General features: G+C 34.4%; 1 protein-coding gene across 1 annotated transcript; it reads left to right on the top strand.

Annotated features, from left to right (window-relative positions):
• The first annotated feature begins 2926 nt into the window (after positions 1-2926).
• Positions 2927-6730, top strand: LOC113783574 (PHD finger protein At1g33420-like). The gene is made up of 5 exons (XM_027329756.1): positions 2927-3649; positions 3960-4086; positions 4578-4793; positions 5023-5640; positions 5767-6730. The coding sequence occupies exons 1-5, from the start codon at positions 3295-3297 to the stop codon at positions 6599-6601; spliced, it is 2151 nt and encodes a 716-aa protein (XP_027185557.1). The 5' UTR covers positions 2927-3294; the 3' UTR covers positions 6602-6730.
• Positions 6731-15017: the final 8287 nt, after the last annotated feature.

Below are 15017 nucleotides of genomic sequence, written 5' to 3' on the forward strand. Positions count from 1 at the left end.
TTACTATAGTGGCCACGTCACCATACTATCCAATCCCAACTGAATTCACAATCAATACAACTGCCTCAATCCTTTTTATTTACTATTGGGCCCCTTTTATTAATTCTGATTCATTACATCATCTTGGGGAATAGGTACATGTAAGGGTATTCAACGGGGCATGATATTTGGTCAAATAACCAAAGCAACTAATTTCGTTCAAATAGATTGGTTAACCCTTTTAGCATTTTAATTTCGATTTGTCTAATGGCACCCATTAAGATGTATTTGAGGTATTAGATTTTAGAAATATAAGATTAATTAAGAAAAATGTGTAAATGTATGGGGATTAATTAGGGAGAGTGTATAAATGCAAGAGAGAGATAATTGTTAGTGTATGTATATATATGGCAGGTTGGATAGAATATACTTGTGTTGATGAGTGCCATATAGGCATCGTAGAGCACCTGTTAAAAAAACCCTTTTAATTTTAGGCAATAGTTATAATTTTAAAATTTTAATGGTTTGGGTTAATCATAGGGAATTAATAAAACAAAAACTAAAATGTAAAGAATATTATGTTAATCTTTAAGACATGTATAAACTACATTAAAGTAACACGAGTTACACATATTGCTTACACATAATATTAACTTGTATTCAATATTACTTTAGAAGTTAACTTTAATTCCTAAATCAATAAGGATTTTCCCAACGAGTACTTCTCGTTAGGAAACTTATTGAAACATCTAAATTGTACATATCTTGTCGTGTGAATATGTAAATTTACATTTATTGCTCCTCTTGTATTTAGATATTTTCTTATATAAATTTTATTTTTATTATAAAATTAACACTTGAAATTATCTTAACGATTTCCTGAGCCAAATCCAATAAATAAAGCAACACTACAAATCTCTTTGCTAAAACTATGGACACGGTTTTGTTTATTTGGCTTGGTTTAAATAATAGAATTTAACCACAATCGGGTAACCGTGTACTATTATACATGTGGTACAAGAGAAATTGACGCGTACTAACTTTTTAATCTAATTAGTCAACCCAACTGTCTTCTTAGCAGCGGAGTCTGGGGGGTCTTTACTTCTTAGCAGCGGGGCACCCTGTGGGGTTTCCTATCCCACATCGTAATGGGGGGGTTGGGTGTCTGGGTTAATAAGTCCCCTGGACGCCTTCAAAAGTTGCCGGCTTTTGAAGGTTGTTTGGGGATTTAGGTTTATTAATTCAAAAGTCTGAGTTTCTCAGCTTTAGATAAAAAAAAAAAAAAAAACCCAACTATTTTTTCATTTAAAACTCCAACCAAATGAAAAGAGTCCCGAGAGTCAAGCTCGCTAATTTGACTCATCATCAAATCCCAATATTTATTTCTCGAAATTAAAAGACCAGTAAAATATATTGGTGGCCATAATGCCAAAATATAAAATAACAAAAATAGATCCCGTGCTTCAAAAAAAAAAAGAAGAAGAAGAAAAAACAAATTTAATCCTCCTTTTGTCAGACTAATTTGGTACTTCAAGTCTTTACAAAAATCTAAATGTTGATTAGCAAATAAATGTTTATTAACTAACAAAAACCCCTAAATATGTGTTTTTTGGGGTGTTTTTGAAAAATTTTGCTGTAGCAGAGTTTTTAGATTATATTTTGGAATATTTTCAGAAAATATTTTGGGATATTTAAGAGTATAAGAGTTTCTAAAATATATTTTGAGATTTTTTTTTAAATTTTAAAAAAATGTAAACTAATTTTTAGATTATCTTTTAGAGTACTTTTTAAAAATTTGAAAAATTAGTTTTTAAAAAACACTCCCATCCAAACAGAGCAGTAGTATATCATACTATATTTTTGGATCATCTTTATGTCGCCAGTACAGAAATTTTATAATATTTGTTCAAAATTTAAAGTGAAATATTAATTATAGTCCAGTCTTAGTAATCCCACTTTCATTATCATTTTTATCATATAATTTTCATTTTATTATATTATATGATAAAATAAACAGTGAGAGTGTGATTAATAAAAAGTTAAGTATAATTAATATTTTTATTTTTAAAAATCTACTTATTTTACATATGGTCGCGCAGCTCAACCTTTTTCTGAAGTTGTCATGTAACTGGATCTAGTCTTTTTTTTTTTTTAAAGAAAGAAGAAGCTAGACCTAGAACTTATTTGATAATTCAATTTAATATTTAAAAATAGAATATCTAATTTATTTAACTTACATTAAATTTTTTAAGCAAAAGTTGATTCAAAAAAAGTGATAAATTATTTATTTATTATTTAACATAATATATAGTGAAATATATCAAATTTAATATTTAATAATTTAATAATTTAATAATTATAAATTATAAATTATAAATTTTAATTTTATGAAACGCACCGTAATATATGAGCATGCAAATTAATCATATGCTTTTCCATTTTATTTCATGAGGCTTTTTGGAAGCACAAAAGCCAAAACTCACAATGACCATTCTACCCCGATTCTTCCCCTGAAAGAAAACGAATTCAATCCTCCCGCCTTTTCAGGACTCTTCAGTTGACCAATTCAAACCCAAATTCATGCCCCCTTCCCAAAATATAAATACACTCTCACGACTCCCAACGCTCCCCTCCAACTGCACCCCTAGATCTACCCTTATTTACAAACATTACCCCTCCAACTGCCCCCCGTCCCCAGCAAGACCTTGAAATTTCCTCGAAATTCCCTCCCGAACAAAGTTCCCCTTTCCCGAGGTCAATTTAGCAATTTAGACCAAATCCAACACCTAATTTAATTCTATTTAATTTCCATATTAAATTAAACTTATCCACTAAGATTCCTACACCCGTACAATTCCTACTAGCTTCTTTCCTTAAACCGACTCTGCTTTTTTATTTTCTTTTTCTATTTTCTTTGTTAATAAATAATCCTCAAAGGGAATCCGAAAGTACCAAAAAGCCCCAACATTCAAGCCCTCAACATCCGGAACCCTAAAATTTTTCCGCCTCCGCCAGATCAACGTTCTTCTTTTATTCTTATCCAGCTCCTTCTTCCAAAAATAACCTTTTATCTTCTTGTTTTCTTCCGGTGGGGGGTTGACCTGACGCCGGCGTATTTATTTCAGATTAATCAGCTATTCGTCGTCTGATCGGAGTTTATATGTATATATTGTGTTTTTAGATCCGTGACGGTTGTAGAGATTTGTAGGCTGTAAGTTGTAGAGTGGAGCTTCTAGAAGGTTTTCGGTTTTTAAATTCACGCGCCTAGATCTGGAAGTTTTCGGCACGCGCCGGGATCTCACGACGGAGGGAAGTATGGTGGTGAATGGGCGGCCGGCGAAGCGGTTGAAGAGGCGCGTCACTGCGGATCTGAACGACTTCCTTACTTTTCCGGCGGCGTCTGGGGATTCGTCGACGGTCTCCGCGTCCTCCGCTTCCGGGCCGTTCAGAACTTGCGTTAGGAATTTTTTGTCCAAACATGCCTTGTCGCCGCCTCCTTCGTCGCTGTTCCCTCACCTGATGACGTGGCAGATACTCTTCCGAGTTGGAGACTTCACAGTCGCTGACAACGACGGATCCTCGCCGTCGCCGGCCGTAGTTTGCCTTGACGTTGTCGAGGAGGATGTCTCTAGATCGAGATCTATCTATTGCGACCAGTGTCGAGTCGTCGGTGAGTTGACTCGTCAAGTTATGCTTCCGGGTCACGCTGTTCTTAATATTATTCATGCATGACCATGCTAAGAATAATGCGGATTAGAGTGTGTTGCCTTGTTTTAGCATGTTAGAAATAGTTTTTGGATATTTTCTTATATTTTGGCTGAAATAGGAAAACGAAGCTCATTGCATACGGAAATATTTAACATCAATAAATCAATGTTATTTGTGGGAAACATTCTGGAAAGAAGTCATTAAAGGAGAGGTGGCTATATTTTAATTTTTCCTGTTATTTATTTGGCTTTCCTTTTCCCCCCTTTTGTTAGGTTGGAGTTCTAATCCAGTGTGCACGAAGAGATATCATTTTATAGTCAAAGCAGATGGCAATTCAATAGCTGGTTATAATAAAACGTGTCCTGGCTGCAGCGACACTCTTCACCTGTCGGAAGCTAGGTGAGAATCTGCTAGTTTTCGTACTTGGTATTGTGATGATTGAATTGTTTCCTTGCATGGTTGTTGAATAAAGCTAAGTTGTAATAGCCAAGTGGGATGCACCGTGATTATGTAACCATGTGTTTGATATTTCTATGGCGTGTGGGCGTGTTAAAATTGGGAAGAACTATTGACTGTTTGTTGGTAAGGTTTGGAAAGACGGTTAAAAAGTATTGAAGTTGTTGCATGTATTGATAACGATATAACCATGTCTTTGATGCGTTATGGTGTGTCTGGAAGGACATTCAAAAGTATTGGAAATTTGTTTGATGTCAATGTGTGTTTCTTGTTGTTTAAGTTTTGGGCCAAAGATCATGTTGCGACTATGTCAATGTTAGCATCGTTATGAAGCTAACAATCTATTTTGTGATTCTTTGACTTCTTTGTACTTACCAACTACTGCTTGGTAACAATGCTGATGTATTCTTATTGGTGTAATCTCGTTCTCCCAGGTGCAAGTCATGTAATCATGTCATGACGGCTGAAGATATTGAAGATTGGATATATAACCAACTAGAGGACACAACTCACCTTTTGCATGGCGTTGTACATGCAAATGGTTTTGGCCATCTTCTCAGAGTCAATGGCAGGGAAAGTGGTTCCAGGCTGCTTTCTGGATGTCATATCATGAACTTCTGGGACCGGCTTTGTAAAATACTTGGAGTAAGGTCAGGAGCCAGACTGTAGAAAGTTCTGTACCGTAATTAGTATTGTTATTCAGTCTCTCTTTGCAAGTTCAGTATCTATGAAGTCTTGTGGTTGATTTAGTGATTCATGATCTAGATAGACAGTTGGCTTTGACTTCTTGTGAACTGTGGACACTGTAATGGGGTTTCATTATTATATAACTACGCCATACAAGTAAATAACTTTCTCTCTTCTTCCGTGCACAAACAGAAAGGTTAGTGTGACAGATGTGTCAAAGAAGTATGGCTTAGAGTTCCGGCTACTTCATGCTGTTACCAATGGCCATCCATGGTATGGTGATTGGGGTTATGAGTTCGGTGCTGGTAGTTTTGCCTTGACATATGATGCCTATAGAATGGCTGTTGACAACCTTTCTTCTCTGCCACTGTCCACATTTTTATCACAAGGACGGAAACCTCGTACTCGTCTGCAGGATTTGATATCATTTTATCAGTCCCTATCGGAGCGCGAGCTTGTAAATATTAGAGACTTGTTTAGTTTTTTGATGACTTTGATCCATGATGTGCACAAGTCTCCTTCAAGGGTTGATGGTTTTACCTACAAGAAGCATCAATCTTATGACACCAGAGCCTTGTGTGCATGGACAAACAAAGACATTGCCCGTGTTGAGGACGCAATGTTTAGAGTATTAAGAGCTGTAACGGGGCCCAACTGGGTGAGCTGGCGTGCTCTGAGGGGTGCTGTTTGCAAAGTTGGACCTCCCGAGCTTCTGGACTATGTTCTCAAGGAACTCAAGGGAAAACAGGCAGCTGAAGGGTTGGTTGTTAATGCCCAACGTATTCCTGATTCTGGTGCTATGGAGTTCAGGTGAGTGATCATTCTTATGCTTGTCGTGGAATGCGGCCAGTGCTTGTGGCTGAAGTTATGGAAAATGAAGTTATTTACTTTCTTCCTATTTTGCTTGTGAGATGAATATTGATTCTCTTTCTGCAGACTTGAGCATGGAAATATACCGTCGACTGTAAATAAAACATTGAATTGCTTCCCTGCATCAAATTACCCATCTGAAGAACATCTCCTGCGGGATCTCAGATATTTGTATGAAGCGATGCTTCACCCTCAGACCATGGCATCTTATGTTCCTCAGGCAAAAAGAGATGTTGCATGTGATTCTGCTAGAACTCTTCTTGATTGCAAGCAGTTTGTTAAAGATTACCAGCCCGAGAAATTCTTGCTGGCATCAAAACCTTATGCAATTCAGTTGCTGTGTGAGGTGGATCTTATGGAACACAGTGATGAACATGCAAAAAATCCACCTCCGGAGCTGCTGATTCTGTCCTCCGATGCAACCATTTCTGATCTCAAGCTTGAAGCTTCAAAGGCTTTCCAAGACGTATATTTGCTATTTAAACGATACCAAGCTGAAGAACTGGTTGGCTATGGCGGTGTAGTTGACTCTACCCAGGTAAAGCTCTTGCTAGGGTCAGCTGAATTTGTCAGAGTGAGAGGAAAATGCTTCGGGAAAAGTAGTTTAAGCAAGTATAGAATGGAAAGGGGCGTCGAGAGGTGGACAGTGGATTGCAATTGTGGGGCAAAAGATGATGATGGAGAAAGAATGCTGGCTTGCGATAGTTGCGGTGTATGGCAACACACGAGGTGTACCGGAATTCAGGACTCTGAAGCTGTTCCTTTGAAATATGTTTGCCTTAGATGCAGATATGCCAGTCAAGCAATGAAAACCACTGGGCCATGCAAAGGCAAGACGGCGAATGCTGCTGTTGGTGCTGCTGGTATCGGCTATGGGAAGAGCTTGGCAAACCCTGTCTGAAATGCGCTTAGATTTTGTAATTGTAAAGTTTTTTTTTTTTTGCCTGAAGGTCAGCAAGAACGTGTACATATTTGACTGTGGCCTTTTAGAATATAGAGTCAGCGCACGAGTGGCATTTTGCACTCCTAATCTTCTGTATGTTTGTAGCGTATATATAGCTTTTGATATGCTGTATAATAGTGTGCAGGGATTAGGGAAAGGAAGAAAAGCAGCAGGATAAATAAGATGCAACAAACCATAAAATGTGGAGAGCTCAAATCAAATACTACGAGGGGAAAAAAGTGTGAGGTCTCTCTCTTTCGTTGGTTGAGGTCGTCAGCGTTGCCGCTCGATAAGCAGCTTAGTACTCGAGAATTAGTGACTGTCGTAATAAATTAATTTGTAGTTGTCTGCTGTAAATCTCAAGGGTCAAAGACTGGAAAAGGGCTAGATGCAGAAGCCGTCTCCGACATCAAGCATATATTTTGGATGTGGATGAATCTCGTGGCACCTAGTTGTTTATTGTAATTTCGTCTTCCAGATGGAAGGGGGAAGGTTAAGGTCAATCCTATGGTGTAATTTGCTCCAATGTCTGGGGAGAGTCATTTTGAAGCTCTTTCAAACCTTAGTCAGTGTTGAAATGAAGAATCATAGATGAAAATCACAAACATATTAGCTATATATGAAGCTCATTTTGAAGCTCTTGCACAACATTAGCTATATATGAAAATCACGATCACAGATGAAAATGTTGAAATCCACAAACATATAAGTCAACTTACACAAAGGTTCCTATCTATCCTTTATAAATTAAGAGTAGCATTGTGTGAGCTTTAAGGTTGTCTTGTCCTGCTAAATTTTGTAGAGGTCTATATTTTTATTGACACAAAAAGTGAGAGAAAGAGGAGGAAGAAGAAGAAGAAGACGAAAGTTTGTAAAGCTATAGAGCCAACTGCTATCTCGAGTTGCATTTTCTTTTTTCCATTCAAGAAGAAACCCCAGCCCCCTTTATGAATAATTACTAAGTTCTGTCCTTGTGTTGATTTTGAAAATTCAATTGCATTAAATATTATACTCGTTTGATATGCAAAGATATTCAATTCGCGTAACCTAATTTTTATTGTTACCAGCAAAAAGGCTTGCTTCAAATTTGCAACCTATAATTGTCAAATTTTTATCATTTACTTCCGTACCTTTTTTATAGGTTAAAAAAAAGAGTTAATATTATTATTTTTCTATCTCTAGGTCCTGGGTGTAACAGTTATAAAATCAACCAAATTTCATGTTCATGGGAATATTTAGAGCCAGCTATGGAATGTGATTCTACTCAACAATATCCAGTAAATATGTTCTTTTACGGGAAGAAAAAATTGTCTACTGTATTTGTGAATGTCCTACTTCGTGGGGCTGGTCCCAAATGCTAGCTACAAAGAAATCCTATGTATGATACAGTTAATTGCTCCTTAGCAATGGCTTTGATCATATTAATCTTGAGTCTGATTCCCCAAGTTCATATTCATATGTAATTTGTCCTACATGAAGTTTGGCTAAATCTTAAATACTAGTCGTGGCTCGAAAGTGCAGTATGAGGCTTTAGATATGAATTAATTATATGTAAATGCATATTAATATGGTACTATTCTAAAGCAGATCTGACAAATATAACGAAATTCAGATCCTGCAACTCAATGTGTGTATGGTACAAAGTCTATAACTGCATGACTGCAACATCATTAAACGTGGGTTGGAATTTATTTTCTTGTGTGCATGCCATTATGAATGGTTGTCGCGCCCCATTTTTGATTGAAAATGGAAATAGAAATTTGTTTTTGAAAGAGGAATAGTTTTTTTTTTTTTGGTTGAAACGTTAGTTTTATATTTCATCGTAAAAAACTTTACCGTAATTGAACAAGTGTCCAAGCAAAAGGGACAACAGTCCCACATTGTTCATTGATGCGCTAGCATCTAAGATTGGGATCTACCCATTCTTCATCTACCCAGATGGTAAGAGCATAAATGCTCAGCTTAATACTATCTAATTTTCCTGTGTTAGCAAAAGAGGAATAGTTAAAAAGACAAAAGTATCTAAAATGGGATTTCAAAAAAATGCAACAATTTGGTCTAAAAAAATACTTTAAAAAGAATTTTTTAAGGAAAAAAAAAAAGAAGTTGCCACTTAGTATTGATTTTGAATGTAACAAATCACTGTAAAAAGTAGTTTGAAAAGGTGAATGAAGGAAAAAATCCTGGTTAAATGACTCATAATCTTTGAAACAAAAGAAAAATTCGGAGTCATAGTTGAGAAAAAGGAGGTTAAAATCTAATCGCTCAAATTCTAGGCACCCTTTCCCACTTAATCAAAGTTAGTTGCGAGGTTTAATTTAATTTTCTTAAAATAACATTTGAATATATCGCATTCGAACGCTCCTCCATCAATGTAGAACGTAAAATCTAAGGGAATATTATGAAGGATAAAATTTCCCTTCAAAATCTAATTAATACCAATGAATGAACTGTGAAACTTAAAAAGATCTCTTAAAGGAGTCACGACTATGCAAGATGAGATTCGAAAAATGAAATTCATTACTCACATATATAAATATAACTCACCAAAGAAAAGGATGCAACATAACAGATACGAAAAACCGGACTCATAATATAATTTTCTTTTTGTAGAAGATTAATGGAGTGTTAGGATTAAAGAGCCATAATCGTCCATTTTCACATAGAAGGGTGACTTTTCTAATCTAAACAAATAAGTAAACTATCTAAGTTTCAGATTCCTACATGAAATGCAAATTTAAGTGAAATGATTGAAATATATATAGGACGGGGATATAAAATACGGGAAAAAAAAATCGCACAAGTGAGAAAAAAAGCCTATAACAGACAGCTCTCTCTCTCTATGGCAGACATTCTCTCTCTCTCTTCAAGAGAGACCCTTTTCTCCTCTTGGCTGGGAGTTTCAAACTTTCTCAAGTTCTTCAAACACCCAAGAACATATCAGAGATTAATGGGCAACAAATCCCCTTAAATTCAAACATTCAATGAATTCAAAACTACCGAACACTGAACTCCAGATCCGACACCCAATGAATCAACTACCCAAAAATAATGTTGTATGAACCATCTTTACAACCAAGCTAAGGACAGAACTTAATGGAGCATTAAATAGACCAAACACAGGTGTAAGTCTGGAAATCTCGGACAAACAGTTCATTAACTGCTGCCATGAAGTAGAGTGGAGTTGCGACGACCCATTGCTGATAAAGCTAAAGACGTGTCAAGTATCTCGAGAAATTAAGCTCTCTTCATCATTTTCTGCTTCTCTGTTCTTCATTTTAGTTAGGTGTGAATAGACCTTAGCTTAGTTTTTTTCATTTCCTTGTCTTTGCCCAGCAAGAACTGCATTTACCTAGAGAAAACAGTAGTGTGCTCGTCCTCTTTTTGGGCTTACTAGCTTTCTCTTCATAATTAATATTGAAGTAAAGAATCCCTCTAGAATCTCTCGGTAAATATTATGGCAGGCAAACTAGCGAGTGTCATGCAAAATTTAAGTTGTCAAGTGCTGAAATAGGGGGGGCTTGTTTAGATCTAGAGGATGTTGATAGTGGTGTTCAGGAGAGCAGGAGCAGTTTAATTGGGAAAATAAGAGGAGATGAGTTAACAAATGTTTCAAGGGTAAGGAACTTTGTGACACCAGCATGGGGCTACCCAGAAGGGCTCACCGCAGTGGAGCTTGGTCCCAACCTCTTCCAGTTCTCATTACCGGCAGAAGAGTACAGGAGGAGAATTCTCAGTGGGGGACCATGGATTTTAGACAGCCAGTTACTAATTTTGAGTAACTGGACAGAAGGTATAGAGGAAGATGAGGAAGCATTCAAATATGCACCAATGTGGGCGTAGGTCTCTGGAGAGGTTGGAAAGAAAATAGAGAGGATTTTTAAAAAGGTGATAATTCCCCAGAATCGTGGGAAAGAGGGAAAGCACCTGAAATTATTGGTGCTAATGGATATTTCTCAGCCCCTTCTAAGAGGCACAACTGTGAAGAAGAATGGGGGTGGTGAAATGCTCACAAATCTTACATCAAAATACACCTCACAATATGTAGAAATCAAACAAACGACAAACTCACAAGAAAAAGCCACGAAATCATAAGTTCACATGCGAATATTGAAATTTTCTATGAAACTCACTTGACACATTTAAAGTTGTAAAGAGTGAAAAAGGAATGGGAAAGGAATATGACATGCAGTGGTGATGATGGAGGATTCTTGCCTTTCCAACCTAGAAAAGCCTTCCCATTACTTCTTCCTTAGTCTTTTCTTTTTTTCTTCTTTTTTTTTTTCGAAACTAGTATGTGTTATGTAGTGTGTTCTGGTGTGTGTTTTTTGTGTTTGTATGTGTGTGTATTTTGAGAGAGAGAGAGAGAGAGAGAGAGAGAGGAAGAAGGAGTCGAGTGTATGTAGTGTGTGTGAATTGTTTGTTAATTAGGGAGAGTGAGTGAGAGTGTAGTGTGTATTTCTGTGTGGAGAATTGAGAGGGAGCCAAGAAGGGGAGGTGGAGGAAACATGGAGAATAGTGAGGTAAGTTTTGTTTTATTGTAGGAAGTTTCCTTGGCAAAATACCAAAACGTGCCAGGTTCATGCAAAAAATTAAAAATGGCTGTTTTGGCTTTGTATGGACTTTGTTTTTTTCAAAGTAAAAGAGGGATCACAAAGTGAGTTTGAAGGGAAAGGACGGTTAAAGCTTTTGTTTCGTCTCTTTTCTTTTTCTTTATTTTTTGCTTTTGATAAAAGAATGGGCTTTAGGTTTTGGGCTTACTTTGGGGACTTGAAATTAGGCCTAATAGACTCCCTTAAATTTAAACATCTTTATTTGACACTCAGAAAACGCTCAAAAGCTACTTAAAAATGAAACAGGCCTACTTGTGCATCTCTAAAATGTCAAAAGAAATCTAAATTAAAAAATAGAAAGGGATTAAATTAGACAACTTAGACTTAATTTCAAACAAAAAAATAAATGTATGAAATTTTATCTGAAAAATGTGCAACAAAGGTTTTTTAGCAAACACAATTTTCAGATACGGTTCAAAATTCGATGTCTATAGTTTGCCCTATTTATCGGGAGTTCATAGAGGTTCCAAACAAAGAAGTAGACATTTTACGACTAAGATCAGCATTATGAACTTCTTCAACTTTCCTCTATGAGAGTTACCTAATTCGATAGCTTCAAATAACTTCTTCATTTTTGTCAGATTTAACACTGTTCCATCTTTTAGTCCTGCCTCTATTTAGGCTCCATGATTGATAGCATATTTAAATGGTCTACCAAGAAGAGAGAAGTTAGTAGCATAAGAAACAAATAAATAGCAAATAAGCACATTAGAGCAACAAAATATAAATAAATGCAAAGAAAATAAGAATGAGGGTAAGATCCCTCCCCTCATATCCAGCGCGGGATTATTAATCAAGCTTACAAATGGGAGTAGTTTTTATTTTTTTTAAAAGAAAGAAGGTTATTGGTGATTTTTCACTGATTAGTAGCTAGAGCTATAAATGAGTCAAACTTTTAACTTTCAATCTCGATTCATTTATGTAATCAGAAATTTGTAAAAAAAATTTCAGTAATTGGAAATTCGATAAAAAAAAAATTTCGGTAATTCAAGAATCGGTTGTTTGAAACTAATATCCAATTACCATCCAAACTTTAGTTTGGTAAATTGGATTGGAAAATTGGTAACTCGATAATAACCAAAATTTGAAATGTCAATAGTGAGTTAAAATATTTTAATTTTCTCTAAAAAATTGTTGTAATAAAATAATATCCCATATGTTTTTCAATAAAATTGAGTTAACTTAACTCAAACACACATGGTATGCCAAAAAAAGGTTCATAAGCCTAAGTCCTAGGTCATAATTTCAATTCTTAAACAATATTGAAATAAACAAGAATTTCAAATTTAATTGTCAAGTTAAACTCCAACACGTCAACTTTCATCAACGTTTGACTTCCAAGTATAGTTATAGTTGAGTTAGCTAATTAGTAATTACTAAGTAGTATTTAGTAATAGGTAGTATTAAGTAATAGGATAAAGATTTACTCTTATATTTAGTAATATATATATATGTAACATTATATTACAAAAATTTCAATAATTTGGCCGGTTATTGGTAATTCGCTAATGTATTTTTAATATTTGTTCCTAAACCATTTTACCAAACATTATATTTCAATTTTTTTAAAAATCTATTTTCCTGATATTAGAAATCCGATTTAAATTGGATTGGCTGATTTTTTTATTTTTCCAAAATATGGACATGCCTAGGCTTGATAACTTAAATAAGTCGAATTTGAAAGCTAAAATTTTGGCTCAATTTAGAACGATATTTGAATAGAGGTTTCAGCAGAAGAGTTAGTTCTTCGACTTGGTTCTAATCCTTACGATTGCTCTCTTTAAAATTGTGATTAATTACTTTACTCAATTCTTCCGGAATTCTGCATTCATCTGGTAAATGATTTTCTTAATTAGTATAGTCTCTGATATTTATTCATGTACCGGGGTTAATATGATTTCCAAGTGAAGCAACCTACTGAATCACTTGACCCACATCGGTCCCAAGAGAGGAACTATCTAATTATAAAAGAAGCCCACAACGACCATTAAAACGTGGTAATAATTGTTGTGATGATCTAATATGGTAAGAAGCCATGCTATGTATTAGAAAACTCATAACTTGGCTCTGATACCATATTGACTATCATATACTATTATTAGTTTTTTAATTCGTGTTGAATCACTTTAATTTTATTTACTTCTTTCATTTTTATTTTTTATGTTTTTTTATTTTTCAATTTGTGTCATATTTTATGTTTTGTAGTTGAATTACTTTAATTTTGTTTACTTCTTTCTTTTTTATTTTTTATGTTTTTTTTTTATTTTTTCAATTTGTGTGATATTTTATGTTTTGTAGTTAGGTGTCAATGTATTTTGTTTTCATTTACTTTTTTCGCTATTTGGTATTCAATTTTCCCTCTTTCAATAGGTATGAACAAAATTTGAGTACTTTTTGCTTTTTTTTTGTGTTTTTATATTTTTTTCAATTTCTGTGGAATTACTTTATTTTTGTTTATTTTTTCATTCTTCATTCTTCATTTTTGTTTATTTTTCAATTTGTGTGATATTTTACATGTTGTAGTTGGCGTCAATGTATTTTGTTTTCATTTACTTTTTTTTTTTAATGTTTGGTACTCAATTTTCCCTCTTTCAATAGGTATGAACAAAATTGAGTACTTCCTTTTCTATTTTCGCTTTTTTTTGTGTTTTTATATTTTTTTCCTTTTTTAATTTCTGTGGCATTTCACATGTTATAATTTGTGTGAACTTATTCTTCTTTTTTATTTTTATTTTTATTTTATGTAGTTATGATTTTCCTCTTTCAAATTGTGCGATATTTTATGTTTTTTTTTATTTGGTGTCAAGTTGTTTTTTTTGTTCATTTTTTAATTTGGGAAGGTATTTTTCCTCTTTCTATAGGTTTGAACAAAGTTCAGTACTTCCTATTCATTTTTTTATCTTTTTTAAATTAACAAATTTCCTTTTTATTTGTTTGAAATTATTTTTCTTTTTTCAATCTAAAATGATGTTTTGCTTTTTCATTTAGAGTGAACAAAATTCAGCACTTTCCTTTTTTGTAAGTGCCAAATCAAGCATTTCATTTTCTACTTTTTCTTTTTTCTATAAAAGAAACTTCCCCTTTTTTTTGGGTTGAGGTGAACATATTCGAACATAAGAGCTAAATTATGTGAATGCATATTTATGACCTACCTTAAGCAACAGTTAAAAATTGTCATCTATTATTTCCTATTTTTATTTATTTTTTCTTCTATTTTATTTAAGTGAACAAAAGTGAACCAAGACAAATCAAGTCATCTCACATTATCAATTAAAGCAGACAAATGCTCTAGCAATATAAAAATAAGATAGAATAGCTCAGTTTAGCTTCAACCTGCTGCTAAGCCAAAGGGTTTGAATCCTGTTTTCTACCTTAAAAAGCTTCTCAAAGTAAGAATATTATAAATTAAAGAAATCCCAGGCCCCAAGGGTTTAGGATTAAGAGTTGTGGGGTATATTAGTAGGAACTAGTATTAAGGTGTTAAGGGTTAGGGAAAGCAAATGGTTGAGTAGAGTCAAGCTCGACTTAATTTCATTGTTACTCGATTGAGCATGAACTCAAATTTCAGCGTATTCTCTACGTTTTGATGGGATTCAAATTAAAATAAAAGTATTCATGGTATTATTTAAAATAAATACACAGATATTTCATTCCAATGACTATTGATTAGCAAGGATAAAATAATGAATATCACTAGATTCGACGAGTTTTTCAGTTGAATATCTTTGGACCAGACATGTAAATTCATTCAACCGGTTGAA

This window comes from Coffea eugenioides, chromosome 9 (genome assembly GCF_003713205.1).
Source record: "Coffea eugenioides isolate CCC68of chromosome 9, Ceug_1.0, whole genome shotgun sequence".
Classification (NCBI taxonomy): domain Eukaryota; kingdom Viridiplantae; phylum Streptophyta; class Magnoliopsida; order Gentianales; family Rubiaceae; genus Coffea; species Coffea eugenioides.

Coding starts and splice junctions, on each gene's coding strand:
- LOC113783574 (XM_027329756.1), top strand. CDS start 3,295: ATGGTGGTGAATGGGCGGCCGGCGAAGCGGTTGAAGAGGCGCGTCACT. Junction 3,650..3,959: donor CGACCAGTGTCGAGTCGTCG/GTGAGTTGACTC, acceptor CCCTTTTGTTAG/GTTGGAGTTCTAATCCAGTG. Junction 4,794..5,022: donor TGTAAAATACTTGGAGTAAG/GTCAGGAGCCAG, acceptor GTGCACAAACAG/AAAGGTTAGTGTGACAGATG.